The following is a 26366-nucleotide window of genomic DNA, read 5'->3' on the forward strand; positions in this document are numbered from 1 at the left end:
GTATGCTATTATTTAGCTTAAAATGCGTAATTCAAAATTTATGTACATTAAAAATTTTCCATTCAAAATTTTTATTTTTAAGCTTACAATTTCAATTTAAAGAATTTTTAAATGCTTTCTTAAAGACTCGAACAAATAAAAAATAAAAACCTTTGATGTTGAAAATTTTTGATAAAAAACATTTATATTAAATAATAAAATACATTTTTTTTAATTTATCTGTACTTCAAGTAATAAAAAGTTAACAAAAACGATTTTAAATCAGTTTAAAATTTAAGAATTTTCAGATTTTAACGTTTAAACTTAAACGGTTTCAATTTGAAAGTCTTAGTCATTAAAGAAATTTGAACGTATGACTGAAAGTTTATAAACTATTTTCAACTTAAAAATAACTTCATAATAATATAGAAGATATAAGATAATATATAAGGGATTTTCTTAATTAAAGGAAATTTAAAATATTGTTTTAGTCTAAAATATTCCATTTTTAACCCATTCAATTGGAAAATTTTAATTAAGAAAAAGATTTATTATTGAATATTTAGCTATATTTCAATTATTGTTTAAGACAAGTAAATTGAAACGAAATATTTAAAAGTAAAGAATCTTTAACTGAATTGTTTGACATAGAAAGCCTGGAATCGTTAAAATTTCGAAGAGCCTTTAAACTTTGAACGTTACAATTTTAATTGTTGTATTTGAAAAATGCTTAATTTGTAAGTGAATTTAAAAAATTTTGATGTATAATTTACAAATGAACATTTGTAGAAAAAATTTGAATAATTGTAAGAGATATTTAGGAGTTTAAAAAAAATTAAAAGTTATCATGCAAATTTTAGAAAGTTTTCTTAAAATCTTCTAGAATATTTTTTGAACATTTTATTTAAATCTTTGAAAAACTTTTTAAATATTCTCTTAAAATAATTTTTCAAGATGAAAAATTATTTCTAATTTTCCTATAAATCTTAAGAAAATGTTTTTATTCTTTTGATATCTTTCACAATTCTTGAAAAGAATCAAATTTTTTGTTTCAAATCTGCAAAAATCTACATTTTATTTTATATCAGGCTATCATTTCAAGTTTTATGTTAAGTTTGAATCTTTTTAAAACTTCTACATATCTCTTAAAATTACTCAAATTTCGCCTACAAATAATAAATATTAAATTGTTTTTTATACATCCAAATTATAAAAAATTGTCAAGAATTTCTGAAAATTGTAGAAAAAATTCAATAAATTTTGACAGATATTTAGAAGTTCAACAAATTTAAAACAATTTCTAGATTTCTGAAGATTTTGAAATAAAATTTTGAAGCTTTGCAAGGAGGTTTAAACTATTTAAAAAGAAAATAATTGAATTTCTAATTTAAGAAGTGTTCAGTTAAAAAATTTTCAATTGTTCAATATTTAATGTTTTTAGCTTAAAATTTCTTCAAATGATATAATTTTGAACATTTTAAAGTTCATTGATTGATTTTTTAATTTAGAGCATTGCAAATGATAAAGTGGATTTATATTTTTTTATATTGGAAATTGTTAGTACCTTTAATTTTATACGCGTAAATTATTGAGCATTTGTATAAAAAAATTTTAATTAAAAACTTAAATTTCAATTTTAAAAGTTCAAAATTTAACATTTCCACTTTGATTGCTTTTATTTGCAGCTCAGTTTTTCTTACCTCAAGTAGACAATTTTTTAGCTTTAGAGTTCCATTTTTTGAAATGTCATTGACCGTGGAAAATGTTTGCGAACCGAGAAAAAATCTGGAATTGCTGGGGATTTTTTCCCATAATTTGAGTGGACATCCTGCTCAAATTTATTACACATGATTCAATCAACACTTAATAAATTCCAGAGCGATCAAGTTCCGGTTGGACACATTCCTAGATCGCTGACAATTTATTGCCGAGGCGAAACCACAAGACAGTGTCAACCAGGTGATCACGTTGTAATTACTGGAATATTCTTACCACTTCTGAAAACTGGTTTCGCGGCCAGAAATGCTGCTGGTCTTCTCAGTGAGACTTTTCTGGATGCCCATGTAAGCTACATTAAAAAAAAAGATGGACATGCATTCAAGTTTTTTTTTTAATTAGGTGATTTTCAATTCATATTTTAAATTAATTTTTAGAGGGTAGTTTGCTTGAGCAATTCTTCGACAGTGGACGATGGAGATTCGGAATTGAGTGATGCAGAATTGGTTGAGCTTAGGCAATCAGATTTTTACAGCAAGTTGGCCGGCTCTATCGCTCCTGAAATTTACGGTTTGGAAGATGTGAAAAAAGCTTTACTGCTGCTTCTTGTTGGCGGAACCGATAAGAAGAAGGGAGATATCAAAATCCGAGGTAAAGTTGTTAAATAATCTCCTTTTGACTATGAAAATTGCATGGTTGCTACAAGACCTGAAAAAATGAAAAAAAAGCTTTTAAAAGAATTTGGAAACCGGAATTCTCTAGCAACCCCAAGATGATCGCAGGTCGGGTAAAACCTGGAAATCAGGAAAAAGTTTGGGAATTTTTTCGGTCTGAAAAGTCATGCTTTTTGAAAAAAATGAAAAAAAAAACAATTAAACTATTTGTTTGAAAATTTATGTCCTTTGTGGAAAATTCTTCTTTTTTATTTAAAATTAATCTTTATGGTTTACAAAAAAATATTTTTGTATAAAATTCAGCTATTGCAGTTGAAAATTCCTAATTTTAGTTTAGAATTCATAAGTTTGATTGAAAATGAATCTGTTCTAGATGAAAATTCAAGAATTTGGATGAAAATTGGTCTTTGTAATTGAAAATTAAACTATATGTTTAAAAATCCATGTATTTTGTTGAAAAATCGAATTTTTTGTTAGAAAGTTATCTCTCTATTTAAAAAGTAATCTTCTTGTTTAAAAATGCTTCTTTTCTGTTACAAATTTAAATATTTAGATTAAATATTTATCATTTTAGTTGCAAACTTTTCTTTTAGGGTGAAAATAAAATTATTTGGTTAAAAGTTAAATTCTTATGTTAAAAAATACTTCTTTGGTTAAAGATTCATCGTTTTAATTAAAAATTAATTTCTTCGGTTGAAAAGTGAGCTATTTGATTGTAAACTATTTTTTTTCTTTGTATGAAAAGGAATTTTTCTAACTGAAAATGTAGCTATTACTCCAGTTGAATATTCTGTAATTTTGGTTAATAATGCATTTCTTTGGTGGAAGATTCGTTTTTTACTAAAAATGAAATTATTCAATTTTTTGTTAAAAATCATCTTTTAGTTGAAAATTCTTTTTTTGTTTTAGAAATTAATCTTCTTGGTTAAAAATTCATCATTATTCCAATTGAATATTCCATAGTTTTAGTTAAAAATTAATCTGTTTGGTTAAACTTTAATTTAAACAAATTTTAATTTAAGTTTGTGTTGAAAATTTATGTTTTTAAATAAAAATTAATTTGTTTGGTTGAAACGCATCTTTTTGGTTCAAAATTAGACTATTCCAGTTGAAGATTCATCATTTTAGCTGAAAATTCATCAGTTAGATTAAAAATTAAACTATTTTCTTGAAAATCCGTTTTTTGTTGGTCGAAAATTAATATTTTTAACTGAAAGATTAACTATTTGATTTTTTGTTGAAAATTCCTATTTTTAAGTGAAAAATTAAAGTATTTGTTTAAAAATAATTTATTTTGCAATTTTTTGCTTTTTAATGTGAAAGGACGTTTATAATGAACGCCATGAATTAAAATATTAAATGTTTGCGTTTTGCGGTAAACATTAATATGTTACTTTTTGTTGACCGGGAAAATGGAAAAACTTGACCGGGAATTGAAAATTGTCGCCGAATCCGCACCCTGAAGAAATATTTTACGTATTAGGGTATTTTAAAAGTTTCCCACACATCTTTTACAAATTTAAATAATTTGAAGGGATTTTAAATCAATTTAAAGATTTCAAGGTATTTTTAAAAGTTGAAAGGAATTATCCAGAGGTTTATATAATATCAAGGTATTTCGAACGATTTTATATATTTCAAAGTATTTTAAAATATTCAACGAAACGTTTAATAGTTTTTAATAATTTTAAGGAGTTACAAAGGATTTGAAAGATTTTAGAGTATTTTTTAAAATTCCAAATATTCTTCAAAAGCTTTGCAAAATTTCGATAATTATAAGGTATTCCAAAGGATTGTAAAGGTTTTCATGTATTCTTGTAATTTTAATGAATAATCGAGAGATTAAAAAAAAATTTAATCATTGACAATATTCTATAATGTTTTAAACGACAAAACTGTCAAGGTATTAATAATTTTTCTGAGATTTTAGGAAATATATATCTTAAAGGTTTTGAAATATCTTAAGGCTTTTTTAAAAATTTTTAAGTAATTTTTAAGAGTTTTAAAAAATGTCAAGGGAATTAAAAATAGTTCAAAGCATTTGATTTATTTTTGGATATTTCAAAAGATACTAAGGAATTTTAGGTTAAATTTATTATTGTAATGGAATTTGAAATTATTGAAATATTTTGCGATATCTATTTCTAAAGATTTCAAAAATTATAAAGAAAAATGTTTACGTGCCGGAAAAAACACGGAAAATGATCGGGATTTCTTTTCTTTGATTTAAACGTCCACCTTAAACTTTTTAGTAACTGATATTTGTAAATATAAATTCTGGAAATCCTTGAAAATCTAGAAAAGTCCTAAAATACTTTTTTATCTAGAAAAACCTAGAAGGTCTTTAAATTTAACTCATGGTCCGGAAATTGTTATTCGTTTCGAGAAATAGTTTTTGAATCTTGTTCTCTGCTGAACGAAAAAATGCTATGTTTTTAGCAAGAGATTGTTCATTTTATCACGGTGAAGATCGGATTTTGAACTTCAAATAACTGCCAAGGATAATAAATTATGGCAGTGAATTTATTCCTTGACCGGGAATTAAAAAAAATTTCAGAAGAAAAATTTGCCCAAGTTTGATTTCAACAGTTTTGTAAATAATTAAAGTATAAAAAACTGAACAATAATTGATTTGAAAAAACGATTCTAAATCGGTCCAAGACTTGAGAATTTCCAGATTGTAACTGTTCGAATTCGAAAGTCTTAATACGAATTGAGATTAATATAATATGATTTATTCCGATAATTTTATTTTTAAATAATAATTCTAATTATTTGTCAATAAAATATTTTTAATTCAAAGTTTCAAGTCTTTATATCATTTTTTATATTAAATTGAATAAATAAATTTATTAGTATATTACTTTTATTAGTTTTCTTATCCATTAAAAATTTAACTGTTCATTTAAGACGAGTAAATTGAACACAAATATATGTAAAAGTAAACAATTTGAAACTGAATTGTTTTACATAGAAAGCTTTGCATAAGTAGAATTTGGAAGAGCTTTTCAACTTTTAACGTAACAATTTAAATCGATCTGTTTAAAAAATGTTTAATTTGTAAGTGAAATTGTTCAATTTTGACGTATAAATAGCAATTGAACACTTATTATTTGTAAACAAAATTTTCTTTGTAATTTCAAGAGATATTTCATTGTTTTGAAAAGATTCAAAATTAATTTAAAACTTGAAAAGTCTTCAAGTAATTGATAAGAAGTGTTTAAATTTTTTTGATTAGAACTTCTAAACACATTTTAAAATTAACTGAATTTTTCCTAAAATTTTTGGAAAATCCTGCAAATTTAAAAAAATCCTTAAAATCTTCCAGGTTCTGTTTGGATCATTTTGGAAGTCTCTTAAAATCTTTTTAAATTTTCTTTTACAATAATTTTTCAAAATGAAATATCATTTTCATGTTTCTATTCTTTTTAAGCCTTTCACAATTCTTAAAAAGTTTCTAAATTTTTTGGTTGAAATCTGCATTTTGCTTGAAATTCGGCTGTAAGTATTTGCACCAAAATTTCGGTACGAATAGGCCAATTTTTTCGGGTGACAGGCTTCGTGTAAATGATTTGAAATCATTTCAAGTTTTAAATTTAATTTTGATATTTTTAAAACTTCTAAATATCTCGTAAGATTGCTCTAATTTTTTCTACAATTAATAAGTGTTCCTATTGTTATTTATAAATTCAAATTTTAAGATATTTTTTAATTGCAGGATCCACTTCTAGATTTCTCAATGTTTTGAAATACATTTTTAAGGTTTTTGAAGGATGCTTAAACTATTTAAAATGAAATTAATTTAACTTCTAAGTTGAAAAATCGTTAATTTAAACCAAAATTTGTAAAATTTTCTAATTTGGCTAGCATAAAATTACTTTAAAAAATATACTTTTGAAAATTTTAAAAGTTCATTGCTTGATTTTTTAATTTAAAGTTTTGAAAATGTTAACTTAGATTTATATTTTTGGAATTTCATCTGAATCCTTGAACTCTATAATTTATAAAAGTTCTAAATTTGACCGGGAATTTTTTTCTTCGATTAAAACGGCCACCCTGTTAATTTTAATTCGAAAGTGTTTTATTTCGTGTATAATACATTTTATGTTGAAAATGTTACAAGAATATTTATTTGAATATTAATGGCCAGGCAAAATAAAAAATTGGTCTAGTAAAGTTCTTAAATTCTTAAATTTTTTTCAGGGTTTAACTATTTGATTGAAAATTTATTTATTTTGTTGAAAATTTCTGTGTTTGGTAGCAAATAATTATTTGTATTGAAAATTACTTTTTTTTAATTAGACTGTGGCTGATAATTCGTTTTTTTTGTTTGATAAAATATCAACTATGAAATTTCTGGTTGGACAGAAAATTCATCCTTTTAGTTGAAAATTCAACAATTTGGTTAAAAGTTCTTCAACTTATTTGTTAAAAATTGTATTATTTTATTGAAAAATTATTTTAATTAAAATTAAAGTTCCATAACTCAGTCAATTTTAAAGCAAGTGTAATAAAAAAATCTCATTACTCATAGAATAGGGTTGTTTCCAAAGTCAGATATAATTTTTCCAATAAATCGATCTCATAGTATATAAAATTATAATTATAAAAACGCTCATAAAATATTTTTTACATATTGTTTGCTATTTTTAATTTAATGTTGAAATATGAATTTTTTATCGCGATGTCGATTGGAGGGCCCCTTTGACGTCGAAGGGGTCGGATTTTCCACCAATCACAGCTAACATGTCAGTAATTCTCAAATATCTTTTCTGTGCCAATGTTTTGTTTAGTTATCTGCACATCGAAAATAGAAGTCGCAAAATATTGTTTAAAAAAATGTCAAAGGAGCGTTTCGTCAAAACCAATAGAGAAAATCTACTGAAAAAATATATATTTATGGTATGTATGTATAAAGAATTCATTGAAAAGGTACTTAAATGTCATGTTTACTGAACAATGTGTAAATATGTACGATTTTAAAATGTGCTAATAATTGCACTTATGTTTTCCTTCAACATACTACTTTGTCACATAATCCTTAACAAATAAAGCTATCAAATCAAAATAGTCTGAATTGACAGCAGACCGTGGCGTAACCTCTTTATCATAAGTTTCACATCGTCACATTGATAGATAATTATGAGAACCTCTGAGTCATGTGACACCAATTTGAATAAGTGTTTTACCGCCTTCAATTTTTTATAATTTTTTTCTGTTGAACTACACAAAAGAAAAAAAATGACGCCCTTTCGATTAAGATTAAAATTATGTATTAAAAAATTATTTTACCTAAAATCCCAAAACAACCCTATTGAATTCACTTTGATTATGTCAACAGAAAAAAATGACTATATTAAAAATTTGCCATTAAATTGTTGTTAACTGGTTCTGATCCCTGCAAATGTAAAAATGGTCAAATTTGTTGCTTGTCTTTTCAGGAAACATCAACATCTGTCTGATGGGAGATCCAGGAGTCGCGAAATCACAGTTGCTCTCCTTCATAACTAGACTGTCGCCGAGGTCGCAATACACGACAGGTCGAGGTTCCTCCGGAGTCGGTCTGACGGCCGCTGTCATGAAAGATCCACTCACCGGCCAGATGATGTTGGAGGGTGGTGCTCTCGTCCTGGCAGATCAGGGAGTCTGCTGCATCGACGAGTTCGATAAGATGGCTGACGTTGACAGAACAGCGATTCACGAAGTGATGGAACAACAAACGATTTCAATCGCCAAGGCCGGTATCATGACTCGTCTCAATGCGCGAGTTTCGATTCTTGCTGCTGCTAATCCAGCCTACGGTCGCTACAATCCGAAAAGAACGATCGAGCAGAATATCCAACTTCCTCCTGCACTCTTGTCACGTTTTGATCTCCTCTGGCTCATTCAGGACAGAGCTAATCGCGACAACGATCACAAGTAGGACTATACTTTATTCTCTACTGAATAAAAAATTTAACCTTTTTTTTCTAACGAAAATTATAATTATTTCATTATTGGTTAACAATTTCACTTTTTGGTAGAAAATTAATCTACTTGCTTTCCAATTCATCTTTTTGGCTGAAAATTCAACAGTTTGGTTAACAATCCATTCTTTTCATTAAAGATTCATCATTGTAGTTGGAAATTCATTTCTTTGATTAAAAGTTTAACTGTTTTGCCAAGGGATTTAAAACTGGTTAGGGAAAGTTAGGACATGTGAGGGTGTTTTCGATACACTGAAGTAAAAGTTAATTTTATTATTTTCTTGAAAATTCAACAATTTTGTTGAAAATTCATTGTTTTTTGGTTGAGAATTGAACTGTTTTTTTTTTTGCAAATTCGGTCTTTTATGTTGAAATTTTATCTTGTATATTCGATAATTCAATATTTTGTTGTAATTTTTTGTTGTAGAATATTAATCTTCTTGGTTAAAAATCTAAATTTTTCGTTGAAAATACATGTATTTAGTTAAAAAATGATTTTCTTGATTGCAGATTCATCATTTTATTTGAAAATTCATTTCTTTGCTTGAAAGTATTAATATTTCGTTAAAAATTCGTTTTTTATCAGTTTTTTAAACGAAAAATATAAATATTTTATTATTGGTTAAAAATTCGACTTTTTGCTACAAAATTAATCTTCTTTTTTATAAATTCATCTTTTTAGTTGAAAATGTAACCGTCTGATTAAAAATCCATGCTTCCATTAGATATTCATCATTGTAGTTGAAAGTTCATTTTTTTCTTAAAAGTTGAACTATTCTGCCAGGTAATTTAAAACTGGACAGGGAAACTCATTATTCATTATTTTCATTATTTTTCTCATTATTTTATTGAAAATTTAAAAATTTTTGTTGAAGTCATTATTATTTATTGAAAATTCAAATGTTTTATTGCAAATTCGCCTTTTTGTATTTAAAATTTAACTTTTTTGTTGAAACTTCTTTATTTTCTTGTTAAAATTGTATCTTCGTTGGACGAAAATTTAGGTATTTTGTTAAAAATTCTTTTTCTTGATTAAAGACTCATCATTTTAGTTGAAAATTCATTTCATTACTAAAAAGTTTAAATATTTAGTTAAAGATCCTTTTTTCATAAAAAAAATTGTAAAAAAAATATAACTATTTCATTTTTGATTTAAAATTTGACTTTTTGGTAGAAAATTATTCTTCATGTTTGTAAATTCATCTTCTTGTCTGAAAATTTAACAATTTGGTTAACAATTCATTCTTTTCATTGAAGATTCATCATGGTGGTTGAAAATTCATTTTTTTTTCTTGAAAGTTGAACTATTTTGTCAGGTAATTTAAAACTGGACAGGGAAAGTTTCGATATGTGAGGCTGTTTTCAATAAAATGAAGTAAAAGTTAATTTTATTATTTTATTGAAAATTGAAAAATTTTGTTGTATTCCTTATTTTTGGTTGAAAACTCAAATGTTTTATTGCAAATTCGTATTTCTGGGTTAAAAATTTATCTTGTATAGTCAATAATTTATGTATTTTGTTGAAATTTTTTGTTGCAGAATATTAATCTTTTTAGTTAAAAATCGAAATTTTTGGTTGAAAATTCATGTATTTAGTTAAAAATTCATTTTTAAAATTGCAGATTCATCAGTTAAGTTGAAAATTCATTTGTTTGCTTAAAAGTTTAATTATTTTTTCAGGTAATTTAAAATTGGACAGTGAAAGTTTGGGTATGGTAGGATGTTTTCGATAAACTGAAGTTAAATTTAATTTTATTATTTTCATACAAATTTAACTGTTTTATTGAAAAATCATTGTTTTTTGTTGAAAATTCAACTGTTTTATTGCAAATTCGTCTTTTCAGGGTGAAAAATTGATCTTAACTAGTCGAAAATTCATTTATTTTGTTGAAAAATTTGTCGTTTGTCCTAGAATATTAAATTTTCTTGGTTAAAAATTAAACTGTTTGGTTGAAAATTCAGGTATTTTGTTAAAAATTCATTTTTTAGACTAAAGATTTAGCATTTTAGTTCAACATTCATTTGATTTTTTAAAAATTTAACTTTTTTGTTAAAAATTTCGTTTTTTATCAGTTTTTTAAACGAAAAATATAAATATTTCATTATTGGTTAAAAATTAGAATTTATGCTAGAAAATTCATCTTCATTTTTACAAATTCATCTTTTTCGTTGAAAATGTAACCGTCGGGTTAACAATCCATTCTTTTTCATTAAAGATTCATCATTATAGTTGAAAATTCAATTCTTTGATTAAAATTTTAACTATTTTGTCAGGAAATTTAAAACTGGAGAGGGAAAGTTAGGGCATGTGAGGGTATTTTCGAAACACTGAAGTAAAAGTTAATTTTATTATTTTGTTGAAAATTTAACAATTTTGTTTAAAAATCATTGTTTTTTGGTTGAAAATTCAACTGTTTTATTGCAAATTCGTCTTTTTGTGTTGAGAATTTATCTTTATTAGTCGAAAATTCATGTACTATTTTATTGAAAATTTGTCTTTTGGCGTAGAATATTAATCTTCTTGGTTAACAATTAAACTGTTTGGTGGAAAATTCACGCATTAGGTTCAAATTCTTTTTCTTAATTGAAGATTCATCATTTTAGTTAAAAATTAATTTCTTCGTTTAAAAGTTTAAATATTATGTTAAAGCTCGTTTTTTACCAGTTTTTTTAAACGTAAGTTGAAAATTAATTTTTTTCCCTGAAAAGTTGAACTATTTTGTCAGGTAATTTAAAATTGGACAGGGAAACTCAGGAAATGCTAGGGTGTTTTCGATAAACTGAAGTTGAAGTTAATTTTATGATTGTCTTAAAAATTCAAGAATTTTTTTGAAGTCATTATTTTTGGTTGAAAATTCAACTGTTTTGTTGTTGCAAATTCGTTTTTTTGGGTTGAAATTTTGTTTCTATTAGTCGAAAATTCATGTATTTTTTGAAAATTTGTCTTGTAGAATATCAATCTTCCTAGTTTAAAATTAAACGATATGGTTGAAAATTCATGTATTTAGTCAAAAATTCATTTTCTTAATTGAAGATTTATCATTTTAGTTGAAAATTCATTCCTTTGTTTAAAAGTTGAACTATTTAGTTAAAGGTCCTATTTTAATAAAAAAATTTGTAACGGAAAATGTAACTATTTCATTATTGATTTAAAATTCGACTTAAAAATTTTTTAATTTTAAATTCTTGTTTGTAAATTCATATTTTTGGCTAAAAATTTAACAATTTTGTTTAACAATACATTCGTTTAATTAAAGATTCATCATTGTAATTAAAAGTTAATTTCTTTGCTTAAAAGTTTAACTATTTTGCCATATTAATCTTCTTGGTTAAAAATTAAAGTGTTTGGTTGAAAACTTATGCATTTTCTTTTCTTTGCTTAAAAGTTGAACTATTTCATGAAAATTAATGATTTTGTTGAAAATTCCTGTTACTGCTTGAAAATTAATTTCTTTAGTAGAAAATGGTAGAAAATTTGACTATTTTGTTAAAGATTCGTATTTTTGATTTGAAAATTATTATTATTTTTTTAACTGAAGACTTTACTATTCAATTTTATTTTTTAATTTTTTGATTGAAAATTTTTTTTAGCTCAAAGTGTAGCGATTTCATTTTGGTAATTTTAGTTAAAAATTTATTTCTTTTGTTGATAATTGATTTTTTTATATTTAATATTTTTTAACTAAAAATGTAACGGCTAAAAGTCCATTCTTTTGATTAAGGATTTATCATTATAGTTCAAAATTAATTTCTTTGCTTAAAAATTTAACTATTTTGTTTAAAATTAATGTATATTGTTAGAGATTAATCTTGGCTGAATATTTATTTTTCTGTTTAAAAATTCATTTCGATAGTAGTCAATTTTTTTTATTTACTATTATTTTTTTAACTGAAAATGGGACTACTCCATTTTTTGTTGAATATTTGTTTCTTTTTATTGAAAATTAATTTTTTTAGGTGAAAATGTAGCTGTTCCATTTTACTCATTCTAATTAAAAATTCATTTGTTTTGTTCAAAACTAGTTTTTTTGTTATATTTTTAATTATTATAGTCGAAAAAATATATTTTTCGGTTGATAATTTAAATTTCTTGTAAAATCTTTTTTTTTTTTTTGCTTTATAATTCAACATCTTTGATGAAAATTAACTTTTTTGCCAAGAATTTATACTTTGGAATTGAAAACTCAACTGTTTTATTGCAAATTCGTCTTTTTGGGTTCAAAATTCAACTATTCGCTTAAAACTTGATTTATCCTTCATTATAGTTGAAAATTCATTTCTTTGTTGTAAAGTTAACTATTTTGTTGAAAATAATTTTTTATACTAGAACTTAATTTTTGTTAACTGAAAATGTAACTATTCCATTTTTGTTGAAAATTCAATTATTTATTTTCAAATTCATTTATTTTGTTGAAAAATCTATTGTGTGATGAAATACTAATCTTCTTGATTTAAAATTCATCTTTCTGTTCGATAATTTAACGATTTGCTTAAAAATTCTTTTTTTTTTAATAAAAGTTTAACTTTTTATTTGCAAATTCGTTTTTTTGTTTGTTTGTTAAAATTTAATTTTTTGCAACTGAAAATATAGCGATTCCATTTTTAGTAGAAAATTCGACTTTTTCGTAGAAAACGAATATCTTGGTTGGAAATTCATATTTTGGGTTAAAAATTGTTCTTTTTGGTTAAAAATCCAATTATTTGCTTAAAAATCAATTTTTTAGACAGAGGATTCTTCATTTTAGTTGAAAATTCATTTCTTTATTTAAAAGTGCTGCTTGTAAATTCATTTCCTTAGTATAAAATTTAATGATTTTGTTGAAAATTCGTTTTCGTTTAAATTGAGAATTCATTATTTTTTTAACTGAACATTTGACTTCTATTTTTTGTTCAATATTTCTTTTTCTTTATTGAATATTTGTCATTTTTAGTTGAAAATTCGTATTTTTTGATAGAACTTTAATCTTGTTGATTGAAAATTAATTTATATTGTGAAAAATTCGTATCTTTTTATTAAAAAATCATATCATATCATTATTATCATCAAAATTATCATCAAAAATAATCATATCATTAGTTCAAATTACGTAACTTTAGTTAAGAATCCCTTTCTTTGGTTAAAAAAATTAACTATTTTATTGAATTTCTTTGTTAGTTAATTTTTTAACTGACAATATAACTATTCCATTTTTGCCCGAAAATTGATCTTTTTTAGTTAAAAATTCATATTCTTGTCAAAAATTTATATTTTATAATTGACACCTTTCTTGGTAGAAAATGTTTTCGTTTTTTTCAACTATATGGTTAAAATTAATTTTTTTGGATGAAGTTTAATTATTTTAGTGGAAAATTCATTTCTTTTTTTATATCTCTTTTATTTGAAAATTCAACTATTTGGTTAAAAGTTCATATATTTGGTTTAAAATGCAGATTTTTCAGCAACCATAAAAATTGCAAAAAGTTATGCCAGCTGGGTATCAGCGGAGTTTTATATTTTAATACAATTTTTTTAGATTGGCCGAGCACATCACCTATGTCCATCGTCATTGTGCCCAACCTCCAACAGAAGTTGTAGCAATGGACATGAATCTGATGAGAAAGTATATTGCAATGTGTAAAAAGAATGAACCCACCGTGCCTGAAGATTTATCAGATTTCATCGTCGGTAAGAATTCCCTTTTTTTCGTTTTTTCATTTTCTCACTTGAATGCGAACATAATTAATAGAACACAATGAGAAAATATAACTTTTTAAAAATTCAAAGTTAATTTTTGGTTGAAAAGTCTGTTATTTCGTCAAAATTTTAAATATTTTGTTGAAACTTAAAGTGTTTTGTTGTATAGTCATCTTTTCGGTTAAAAATGAAATTTTTGCCTTGGTTAAAAATGCAGCTTTTTGTTTGAAATTTTAACTGTTTAGTTGAAAATTCATTTATATCGGTTAAAAATTACTTTTTTTTTGTTGAAAATTAATCTTTTCTGGTTCAAAAGTACTTGTTTGAAGATTCAACTATTTTGTTGAAGATTCAATGACTTTATAAAAAAATCATTTTTTTCTTGAAGATACATTTCTTTGGTTGCAAATTTAACTATTTTGACGAAAATTCATTATTTTTTTGCTTTAAAATTTATTTTTAACTGAAAATTTAAATTTGTATTTTTAGATGAAAATTGATTTTTTTAGTTTAAAATTAAACTATCCCGTCCAACTCAATAAATTTTATAATCGCAAAAAGAGCTTTTTACAATTAAGAGAAAATTGAAAATAGAAATTTCCTCCCTTCAAACTCAATATAAATGTTTAAAATAAAAAATCATCCTTCTCTCAAATCATAAATTATTGAAACCCCAAGTTTCCTCCTTTATAACTCAGCAAAAAATTTCAAAAATATAAAATGAACCCTATGCATTCATAAATAATTAAAAAGTGAAATTTTCTCGTTTCAAACTAAGTATAAATGCTAAAAATACAAAATTTTGATCGCCGTCAACTCAATAAAACTGTAAAAAAGCAAAAAAGTTCATCTTTTAATTCGGCAAAAATTAACTAGGGTAATGGGTACATTGATTGCTTACTTTTGACAATGTTTATAAACATTTTTTAATTACGTATATTGAAACCAAATGGCCAATCAGGGGGAGGGTCAGGGATATCGAATTTTTTTTTTTTTTGCAAAAGTTAGGGCATTTTTTATAACTTTAAAAAATTGTCATGAAGAATAAATTTGAAAAATTTTGATTAGAAATTATTTTATTCCATTTATAAAAGATTATAAAAATGTTACAAATCATTGATTTTCTTTGTATTTATATATCATTTTTTGCAATTGCTTCCTCCTGAAAATTATATTTTTAGTTATAAATATTATTTATTGTTTCAAGATACAAAAATTTTATTAATAATTCAACTGTTTTGTTCAAAATTCAACTATTTCGTAGAAAATGTCCTGGTTATCTAAAACTCATATTTTGATGTTGAAAAATCAACAGAAATCTTTTTTTGATGAAAATTCAACATTTTTTTGAAAATTGTCTTTTTAATTTAAAAATTAATCTGTTTTAAGGAAAATTTCATCTTCCTTTTATAAACATTCATCTGTTTAATTGCTACATCAACAATTTAGTTAAAAAGTCATTATGCTTGATTGAAAATTCAACTATTTCGTAGAATATTTACTTTTTATGTAAAATTCTTATTTTGGTGTTGAAAAGTAAACTGGAATCTTTTTTGGTTAAAAATTCAGCTATTTTTGTTGTTGAAAATTTGACTTTTCATTTATAATTCAATCTATTTTAGTAGAAATTGCATCTTTCTTGGTTGAAAATGAAACTGTTTGATTTAAATTTCAACAATTTTGTTAAAAAATCATCCTTTTTGGTTAAAAATTCAAGTGTTTTGTAGAAACTTTACTTATTTAAAATTTATATTTTGTCGAAAAGTCCACTTAAATATTTTTTGAATAAAAATTTAACAATGTTTGTTTTAATTTGGTTTTTTAATTTAAAAATTTATCTATTTTAGTAGAAATTTCATCTTGTATGAAAAGGCAACTGTTTGGATTAAAATTATTTTTCTTTGGTTGAGGATTCAACTATTTTCTTTGAAAATTTTGGCTGAAAAACTTTGTTCACAACTAATTTTTTGTTGAAGATGCGAAAATTTACCTCTTTCGTCGAAAGTTTAACTATTTTTTCAAAAACTGATATTTTTTTAATTGAAAATTTAAGTGTGTGTGTAAAAGTTGAACTACTTTGTTGATTTTTTTAAAACTAAGGTTTATCTTTTTGGTTAAAAGTTTAACTTTTTTGTCGAAAAGTGATTTTTTTATTGAAAATTTAACTGCGTTTCTAAAAGTCGAACTACTTTGTTACTTTTGTTTTTTAATCATGGTTTATTCTTTTTGGTTAAAAATGTAACTGTTTTCTTGGAAATTCGTCTTTTTAGCTGGAAAATTCCACTATTTTCATCGAAAAATATCTTTTTGATTAAAATTCAACTATATTCTGAAAGTTTGTCTGTTTATTTATTTGTAATTTTATAAATTTTATCTGTTATATTTTTTAGTAGAAATTGCATCTTTCTTGGATAAAAATGTAACTATTTGGTTAAAAAAAACAATTTTATTAAAAAGTCATCCTTTTTAGTTGCAAATTCAACTGTTTTAAAATTCTTTTTATTTGTTGAAAATCCTACTATTTCGTAGAAAATCTACTGTTGTTTTAAAATTCATATTTTAATGTTGAAAAGTCAACTGAAATCTTTTTCGGATGAAGATTCAAATTTGTTTTGAAAATTTGTTTTTTTAATTAACAAAGTCATCAATTTTAGTAGAAATTGCATCTTTCTTGGATAAAATTTGCAACTGTTTGATCAAAAAATAGAAAATTTTATTAAAAACTGATCCTTCTTGGTTGCATATCCAACTGTTTTTTTTTAAATTGCACTATTTTGTACAAAATTTACATTTGTTTTAGAATTCATATTTTGGTGTTGAAAAGTCAAATGAAATCTTTTTTAGATGAAGGTTCAAAGATTTTTTTGCACATTTGTCTTTAATTTTAAAATTCATCTATTTCAGTAGAATTTGCATCTTTCTTTGATAAAAATAAACTGTTTTGTTGAAAATTCAACTCTTTTGTAGAAAATTTACTTGTTCAAAATTCATAATTTGGTGTTGAAAACTTAAGTGTTATGTTCCAATATTAAAAAGAGAAACTACGGATTTTTGCCGATGTTTCGTGAACATTGCAGCTCACTTCTTCAGGGATAACTATGAAACTGACGTATCTGGTTATGTTGCTCTAACAAAAAATGTAGAACCTTATTGAAAATTTTAAAAGGCTTCAGAAGAATAAAAACATTTCCTAGAAAAATTGAAAATGATATTTAATTTTGAAAAATTAATTTTAAGATAATATTCAAAAAGATTTAGAAAGATTTACAAAATTATGAAACAAAAATGTGGAAGATTGTAATGTTTTTTTTTAATTGGCAGAATTTTAAACAAATTATTATAATTAATTTGTAGACAAAATTCGAATCATTTGAAACAATGTAAAACAACATGTAAATGTTTCCAGATTTTCAAAGAAAATTGTGTAGAATTTTAACCCTTAAACTGTACGCTGGGTGTCTGATGCCCAACTGGCTTTCCGATTTTTCTCCGATTGTCTACGTTTTTTTTATAGTTTTTTTTTCGAATAGTTAAATTATCATTGATGCTCTGGAGATATTTTATTTTCTTTTTTTTTTCAAAACCACTCATTATTTGTTTTCAGCCAAAATTATCTGAAGGTATATTTGGAAGTGTGCAGTTTAAGGGTTAAGGATTTTTAAACTATTAAAAATAAAAATAACCTAACTTTTAATTTCAGAAGTTTTCTGTTCATAAAAAAATGCAATCGTTGAATTTTTAATGTTTCTAGATTAAAATTCCTGAAACTTGTATAATTTTGAAAAATTTTAAATTCATTGATTGATTCTTCAGTTTAGAGCACTGATTAAAAAATTTTAAAACTTCCGTTTTAAAAGTTTAAAGTTCAAGAGTTCCACTTTGAGAGCTTTGATTTGCAGCTCAGTTTTCTTTACACAAAATGGAAACATTTTTTATTTTAGAGTAGGATTTTTTAAATGTCATTGTACTTGAAAAATGTTTACGAATCGTGAAATGGACGGGAATTTTTTATTTTTTATTAAAACGACCATCCCGATTTGATTATATTTTTCATTTCCAGAGAGTTATGTGGAAATGCGGAGGGATTCTCGCAACAGCCAGGACAAGACATTTACGTCGGCTCGAAATCTTCTCGCAATTTTGCGATTGGCGACAGCTTTGGCTCGTCTCAGATTGTCCGATATTGTTGAAAAGGACGATGTCAAAGAAGCCAACAGATTGCTCGAAATGTCGAAACACTCAATCAACTTTTCGGATCGCACGATGAGAGATGGTCCTAATCAAACCAGCAATAGAATCTATACATTGATCAGAGAGCTTGCAGGTGATAAGAAAAGCGTCAAGGTTTCTGATATTTTGGAAAGGTGCACCAGTAAGGGATTTAAACCGGATCAAATTAACGATTTTATCGAGGAGTATGAGGAACTCAACGTCTGGCAAGTGAATCAAGCGAGAACGCAGATCACTTTCCTCTAAGATTGAGCTTCATTTTTAGTTTAAACTTTACAAATCGGTATTTTCCAAGTATGTTGGTAATATTTTTATTTGCGTCTGCTTCTTTTATTTTAAGACATTTCATTTTTTCGGAGTTATTAAACATCTTATTTTTTTATTCTTCTGTGGATGTGTGCAAGAAATTCGACAGTTTTATGAATATTGAATGAATCTTTTTTTTTGCACTGGACTGTTTGAGGTTTTTTGTAGGTAAATACGAGCTAGAAAATGAAGTTTACAAAATGACGTTTGATTTGATGGGGTAAAATGTTAATGAACGCATTCTTGTCGAAATCAAGTACAATTTTTATTTTCCTTGTAACTAGACTTTGTCGTTACATAAATAAATATTTTGTACCTTTCTTACTTGTGGAACTTTTTCATTTTATGATGAGAACATTTTTGAATATTATGAAAGTATAGCTTGACTCCTCTATTGATTCATAAAAAAAACATGCTGAATAAAAATAGTTAATTACTTTAATTTTAATTAAAAATTTTTGAACGCTTTTAAATAAAATTTTTTATTGAGAATTAATTATTTTTTCACCAATTTAGTTTCAAGATCCTAATTTAAGTGTCCTTTGTTTTTTAAAAGAGGTTTGGAATTTTTTAATTTTTAGCTCTTAATTGAATTTAACTCCAGGCCTCGGATTCAACACACTATTATCACTATTTAACAGCTTTTCGTGATTGCTGATGTTACTATTTCTTTACTTTTCCTTCAAAAATACTTTTAAATTTTTTTGGTAATTGACGAATTCAGGGTGGCCGCTGGACCGGGAAACCGAGAAATGACCGGGAATTTTTTGAAACCGGGAAATGACAGTGAATTTTTTTTACCGGAATTACAAAAATTTGCAGAAGAAAAATTTGTCCACGTTCAATTTCAACATTTTTAATTTAAAGAATTTTTAAATACTTTCTTAAAGACTCGCGCAAATAAAAAATAAAAGCCTTTGATGATAAAATTTTTTGATAAAAAATATTTTTATTTAATAAATAAATTTTTTTTTAATTTTTCTGTACTTTAAGTAATAAAAAGTGAACAAAAACGATTGGACAAAACGATTTTAAATCAGTGCAAAATTTAAGAATTTTCAGATTTTAACGTTAAAACTTAAACGGTTTCAATTTGAAAGTCTTAGTCATTAAACAAATATGAACGTGTGACTAAAAGTTTATAAACTATTTTCAACTTAAAAATAACTTCATAATAATATATTCTTAATTAAAGGATTTTATTGAATTAAAAATATTGTTTCAGTCTGAAATATACCATTTTTAACCCATTCAATTTGAAATTTTGAATTAAAAAAAAAGATTAATTATTGAATTTTTAGCAATATTTGTATTTTTATTTAAGGCAAGTAAATTGAAACCAAATATTTAAAAGTAAAGAACCTTTAACTGAATTGTTTGACACAGAAAGCCTAGAATCGTCAAAATTTCGAAGAGAGTTGAAACTTTGAACGTTACAATTTTAATTGTTGTATTTGAAAAATGCTTAATTTGTAAGTGAATTTAAAAAATTTTGATGTATAATTTACAAATGAACATTTGTAGAAAATATTTGAATAATTGTAAGAGATATTTAGGAGTTTTTAAAAAATTAATAATTATCATATAAATTTTAGAAAGTTTTCTTAAAATCTTCTAGAATATTTTTTGAAAATGTTGTTTAAATCTTTGAAAAACTTTTTAAATATTCTCTTAAAATAATTTTTCAAGGTGAAAAATTATTTCTAATTTTCCTATGAATCTTAAGAAAATGTTTTTATTCTTTTGATACCTTTCACAATTCTTGAAAAGAATCAAATTTTTTGTTTCAAATCTGCGAAAATATACATTTTATTTTATATCAGGCTATCATTTCAAGTTTTACATTAAGTTTGAATCTTTTCAAAACTTCTGCATATCTCTTAAAATTACTCCAATTTCGCATACAAATAATAAATCTTCAATTGTTATTTATACATCCAAGTGGTAAAGAAATTTTTTTAAATGTGCAGGATCTTCTGAAAATTGTAGAAAAAATTCAATTAATTTTGACAAATATATAGAAGTTCTGAAAAAAATTTCCAAAATAATTTTAAATGTAAAAGAAATTTAAAACTACTTCTAGATTTCTCAATATTTTGAAATAAAATTTTGAAGCTCTCCAAGGATGTTTAAACTATTTAAAGAGAAAATAATTCAATTTCAAATTTGAGGAGTGTTCAGTTAAAAATTTTTCAATTTTTCAATATTTAATGTTTCTAGCTTGAAATTCCTTAAAATTGTATAATTTGGACAATTTTAAAGTTCATTGATTGATTTTTTAATTCAGAGAATTGCAAATGATAACGTAGATTTATATTTTTTTATAATGAAAAACGTTAGTACCTTAAATTTTATACGCATAAATTATTGAGCATTTGAATACAACATTTTTCAATTAAAAACTTAAATTTCAATTTTAAAAGTTCAAATTTAACAGTTCCACTTTGAGTGCTTTCATTTGCAGCTCAGTTTTTGTTACCTCAAGTGGAAAATTTTTTAGCTTTAGACTTCAATTTTTTTCAATTTAATTGGCCGTGAAAAATGTTTGCGAACCGGGAAAACCCCGGGAAATGACCGGAAATTTATTTCCTCGATTAAAACGGCCACCCTGCTAATTGCACAATTTTCTCAATGGAGTGAAATCTTATTTTTTTCTCACGAATTAATAAATTAGTTCGACTTTCAAACAAGTATTTGAATTCTCAACCAAAAAAGACAAATCCTTGACGAAGAATTTAATTTTTCATATGAAAATGTAACTACTTTTTTGAAGATTCGTTTTCTTTAATTGATTTTTGTTTTAAACTAAAAATGTAACTTCCATTTTTGTCATTTTAGTAGAAAATTAATTTCTTTGGTTGAAAATTTAACTATTTTGTTAAACATTCATTTATCTTGTTAAAAACTCGTCTTTTATGTTAAAAATGTAATTAATATGGCAGAAAATTTAAATTTTTGGGTTAACCATTTTAATTTCTTGTAAATTTTTTTTTTAATCATTATCATTTCAAAACTTTGTTGGAAATTAACTTTTTGCCAAATTGTTTCATTTTGGGATTGAAGACTCAGCTTTTTTATTGCAAATTTGTCTTCTTGGGTTTAAAATTGAACTATTTAGTTCAATATTCATTTATTTTATTGAAGATTCATAGTTTTAGTTGAAAATACGATTTGTTTTTAGGTTCAAATTTAATTTTTTTTTTGTAATAGAAAGTATAACTATTCTATTTTTGGTTGAAAATCTAGCTTCTTTATTTAAACATACAACTATTATTTGCTTACAAATTCATTTATTTTCTTAAAAATTCGTCTTTTGTGGTGAAATATTAATCTTCTTGGTTCCAAATTCATCTTTCTATTCGAAAATTCAACACAAATTGTACACTAAATAGTTTTCACAATGGATGTGATGCAGGGCTAAAATTTATTTGATTAATTTTTAGTTTATTTTTTTTCTAACAATTTTTAACAAATTTTTCTGCAAAACAATTAAGTTTTGTATCAAATAGTTTAATTTTATGCCAAACTGTTGATTTTCTAACTTGAGAATACGAATTTTCAACAAAATAGTTCATTTACGACCAATCATTTGCATTTTTAACAAAATAGTTAAACTTTAAGTTAAAAAAATTAATTTTTAACTAAAAAACGAACTTTTAAGAAATGTGTTCAACTTTCAACTAATTATTTTGAATTTTTTAACCAAAAAGTAATGCTTTTTCAATGAAAATTGTAATAGTTGATATTTTAATGAAAAAGAGTTTAATTTAAAATAAAAAAAAACAATTGGATTTAACCAACAAAAACGACTTTTAAATGAAATACTTTAATACTTAACTAAAACAAATTAATTTTCAAGCAAGCAGCACTTTTGATTAAACAGTTTGTTTTTCTACTAAAAATGACGAATTTTTAACAATATATGTACATTTTTAATGGAATATTTTAATTTTTCAACCAAGAAGAATAATTTTATTAAAAAGAATTGTTAACAAAATTGTTAACAAAATACAGTTTGACGTGAAAAATGATTAATTTTCAAATTGTTAACCACAATTTTTAATATTCAATCGCTTTAATTTTTAATCTTAAATGCAAAATTAATAACTTGAAAATTAACCAAAAATCATTTCAAATATAAACAATTTAAACAAATATTTTAGTGGCAAGTAATGAAACAAATCTCTGCCTTATCGATACACGTTACATAGAAAGTAAATACATCTCTAGCGTGACATAGATTTTTTTCTAGCCTTGAATAAATTATTTATCGAAATTTAGACATTTTTATATAATTTATAATAAATTAATTCTTTTATTTACGAAAATGTTGCTTAGTACTCAATTTGAATCGCGCGCCAAGTTCGACCAATGAGTGAGCTTCCCTGACGCAAGCGCAGAGAAACAGTTTGTTCACATTGCGATCGCTGCTCAGTACCGTGCACGACGCGAATCGGGTTGAACGTCGTTTGACGGGTCAGACGTACCCTCCGATGCGGAATCGGCGGTGCCGGTCGCCGGTGGAGGAACAAACCCCTCGTTTCCAAAAGTGAATTTTTTTTACGTCCAAAAATGAAGTTGTCAAAGGAACTCGCGGCCTCGGTCCCGCTTTACGTTTTTGTTATTTTGTGCATGTGCAAACCCAGCGAAGGATTTTCGCGATATAGAAGAACGTCTAGTCGAATCGGTAACGATAGTGCCAATTCTGGCAACTGCCAAGCTGTCAAGTCATTTTTTGATAGTCAGAACATCACGATCACGACGTCCGATGAACCACTGGCGAACGCAGACAGTGAGTATCGCATTGTTATTTTTCCCTTTTTTGTCGGCATTGTTGCAGTTTCTCTCACGTTTCGCGCCTCTTCTTTCTTTCTCGGCTCTTCAGGGTCGAATTCTTTCGGCTTCTCAGTAAGGTGCCCTTGAAAATTTATTAAAAAGTTTCATCGGGTCTTTTAGCAATGGAAATTCTAAGCTCCTAAGTACACTTTTCTTTGAAATTCGTCTGATTTAGAAACTGTTTAATCTCTATTTTGTGATAGTTTCAAATCTCGCTTTTAAATTTGTCTAGTTTTGACTGTGACCACTTGTCATTTTTGCAGGCCAGAGTTTCATAACAGAACGAACTCTTTTTTGAACTCGAGTCTGTTTTTCAAATTTATAAAATCTCTTGCGATGAAAAATGATAAAAATCGAAGAACTTTAAAAAAAATTCAAGAGTTTAAAAATTCATGATCGCATACAAAAAAAAAGGATAAGGATGTAAAGATAATTGTGAAAACTAGGACAGGTTTCTCAAGTAAATGATTAAAAAAACCGTGTCATATCAGAGTACTTGGGAATAGTACTTTAAGTGAGTGACGGGTAATTTAGCCAGCTCAGCTAAAGCATGGGCGAACTAATATAGTGTCAACTTTAAATATTTAAATTAAATGTTTACATTTTCATAAAATAATCACGATGAAAATATATTAAAATAAACCGTTTAATATGAAACAACCTCCGATACTGTAGCTTAATTTAAACATCTCTGAATAAACTAAAATGAGTTCTATAATTTTTTTATATAATTCAATTAATACCTTAATAAAAATGAGAAAAATAAACAAAAGATTTTTCAGATGAGTAATTGTGATAGTCGAGTTTATTCTATTCCACGGGGTACGTGGAATTACGCCTCTTTTATCTCCTTAATTCCGCCTCGGTCTTTATTTAATTAGATCATTAAATTGTTTTTCGTGCATCTTACGCGTGGGACATTGTATCTTAAAAAGCTTCAGAATGATTGCTCAATTTGTAATTGCGAATTATTGCAATTGAAGTTCCTTCAACTGTTTTATAATACTATAAAAAGCTTTCGATTTTTAATTAGTAGCGTTGGAGTTATTCCATGATGGATTATTTATACAGGAGTCTACGAAGCACTCACTGAATCGAGGACGTCCGGCTATTGCTGTTTCGATCAATTTCATTTAGTCTCTTTGAAAGCAGACAATAAAACGTCTGATGGCTCGGATCCCACCTTAATGGTGTATCCCTTGATTGTCAAACCAATAAAATTCCCAGGATTGCCACAGGTCAGGAAAAAACCTGAAAATCGAGGAATTTTGTTGGTCAGGAAAAGACAGAAGGGGCATTTCAAAGAGCTTTTAAAAGTTTCAAAGGAATTTAAAGGACTTGAAATATTAAAGGGCTTTAAAAACTTTTCATATGATTTTAAGGAAGTTATTAGAACTTAAGAAAAAAATGAGCGATTTTATAAGATCTATAAGGTTTTATGATATTTTAAAAGATTTCATGGGAGTTTATAAGATTTGTGAGGATTTCAATGATTTTAAGGGATTTTAAAAGCCCGAACAGTATTGTAATACATTTTTAAGTATTTAAGAAAATATCAGATTTCATGTAATTGCACGTGATTTTTTATATTATTATACATCTTAATTCAATAATTAATAATAATAATTTTAACAATGTGAAGTGATTTCCAAGTGTTTAAATACTTTAAAGTATTTTAAATGAGCCTGAAGGCATTTTTATAAGCTTTATCAGTTTCAAGCGATTTCCAAGGATTTTAAAGCTTTGAAGAAATTTGAAAAAAAAATCCATCCGACAGTCAAAAAGTTCCTAGAATTTCGAAATTTAAGATATTTGAAAAATTGTCGTGCAATCGTAAACAATTTCCTGGAGTTTTAGAAGATATGGAACGCTTTTACGGGACGTGTAAAGTTTTAAAATATTTTGAAAGATCCCAAGGGATTTTATCAGATATCCGAGGATGTTAATGATTGTAAGGAATTTTAAAAGCTCTCAAGGTATTTTAATAAACATTCCAGAATTTCCGGAAACATCAAGTAGTTTCATAAAATTTCAGAGAATTGTATAATATTTTAATTTTTAATTTTATTTTAAATTACAATGAAGTCATTTACGAAGCAAAAACAAATTAGTGCTTAAAAATATTAAAGCTGTTGAACAGCGGATAAGATGACATATTTCCCCTGCCTTTTGCTAGAACTATATACTTAAAGACAGGCGCATTTTATTTTATTTATTGTTATCATTGATTAAAGAACTCTTCATGCCTAGACTGAAAGTCATTCTTCCTCAAAATTTATGATTGATTCTTATTCTCGGACGAGTTCTGAACAATGTATGTACTGAAATACGGAATTATTTGTAACGGCCCCTGAATATTAACCCTTTTCGCTCAAGTTTGAAGTTTTTTTGACATTCAAACAAAACTAGGTAGGGGGGGAGGGTGAGCAATTCTAAAAAAATTCCCATAATATACATATTATATATATATATCACATACAATATATCCATATTATAATAATATTATAACATGAAAAGATGTATATAAATAAACTATAAATAGTAAATAATAAACGCAGTAATAAAATTCGTTTAAATTATAGAATAGTTGGTACCCCCCTTTATTTCCTGGAATTTTTTTTTCCAAATTCAAACTATTGGAACATGAAATTGAAGTAAATTCGAAGCGATTTGTTAAAAGAAAGCATTAAAATTATTGTTAATTGCATTATTATAACGTGTCAAATATGGGTCTACCAAAAATGTGAATTTGCCGTATTTAACTTACTGTTCGAGTCCTTTTACAACTCCCGGCAAGGTAAAAAGTTATTAATAAGTGTAATTTGAACTTTTATTTACATATCTTGACATATTTTGCTGTTTGTTTTGTTAATATAATCCATTTCACTTACAAAAGAAAAGAAAGAGTCCTTTCAAATTCTATAAAGCACCTCGACCCCTTTTCCAACTTAAAAAAAATACAAATGAAATTTTTATAATTGTTTA

At 25.3% G+C, this 26366-nt stretch overlaps 2 protein-coding genes across 2 annotated transcripts in view; both read left to right on the forward strand.

The window, feature by feature from the left end:
- LOC117179288 (DNA replication licensing factor Mcm7) overlaps positions 1-18869 on the forward strand; it is a 42965-nt gene extending 24096 nt beyond the window's left edge. The window contains exons 6-10 of the mRNA XM_033370936.1: positions 1857-2042; positions 2133-2346; positions 7811-8288; positions 13849-14000; positions 18070-18869. Coding sequence (XP_033226827.1) covers positions 1857-2042; positions 2133-2346; positions 7811-8288; positions 13849-14000; positions 18070-18485 — 1446 coding nt within the window. The 3' untranslated portion in view covers positions 18486-18869. The remainder of the gene's footprint in view (positions 1-1856; positions 2043-2132; positions 2347-7810; positions 8289-13848; positions 14001-18069) is intronic.
- Positions 18870-22687: 3818 nt separating this feature from the next.
- Positions 22688-26366, forward strand: part of LOC117179378 (division abnormally delayed protein) — a 165699-nt gene continuing 162020 nt past the window's right edge. Inside the window, exon 1 of the mRNA XM_033371106.1 lies at positions 22688-23337. Within this exon, the coding sequence (XP_033226997.1) occupies positions 23118-23337 (220 nt within the window). The 5' untranslated portion in view covers positions 22688-23117. The remainder of the gene's footprint in view (positions 23338-26366) is intronic.

This window comes from Belonocnema kinseyi, chromosome 9 (assembly GCF_010883055.1).
Source record: "Belonocnema kinseyi isolate 2016_QV_RU_SX_M_011 chromosome 9, B_treatae_v1, whole genome shotgun sequence".
Classification (NCBI taxonomy): domain Eukaryota; kingdom Metazoa; phylum Arthropoda; class Insecta; order Hymenoptera; family Cynipidae; genus Belonocnema; species Belonocnema kinseyi.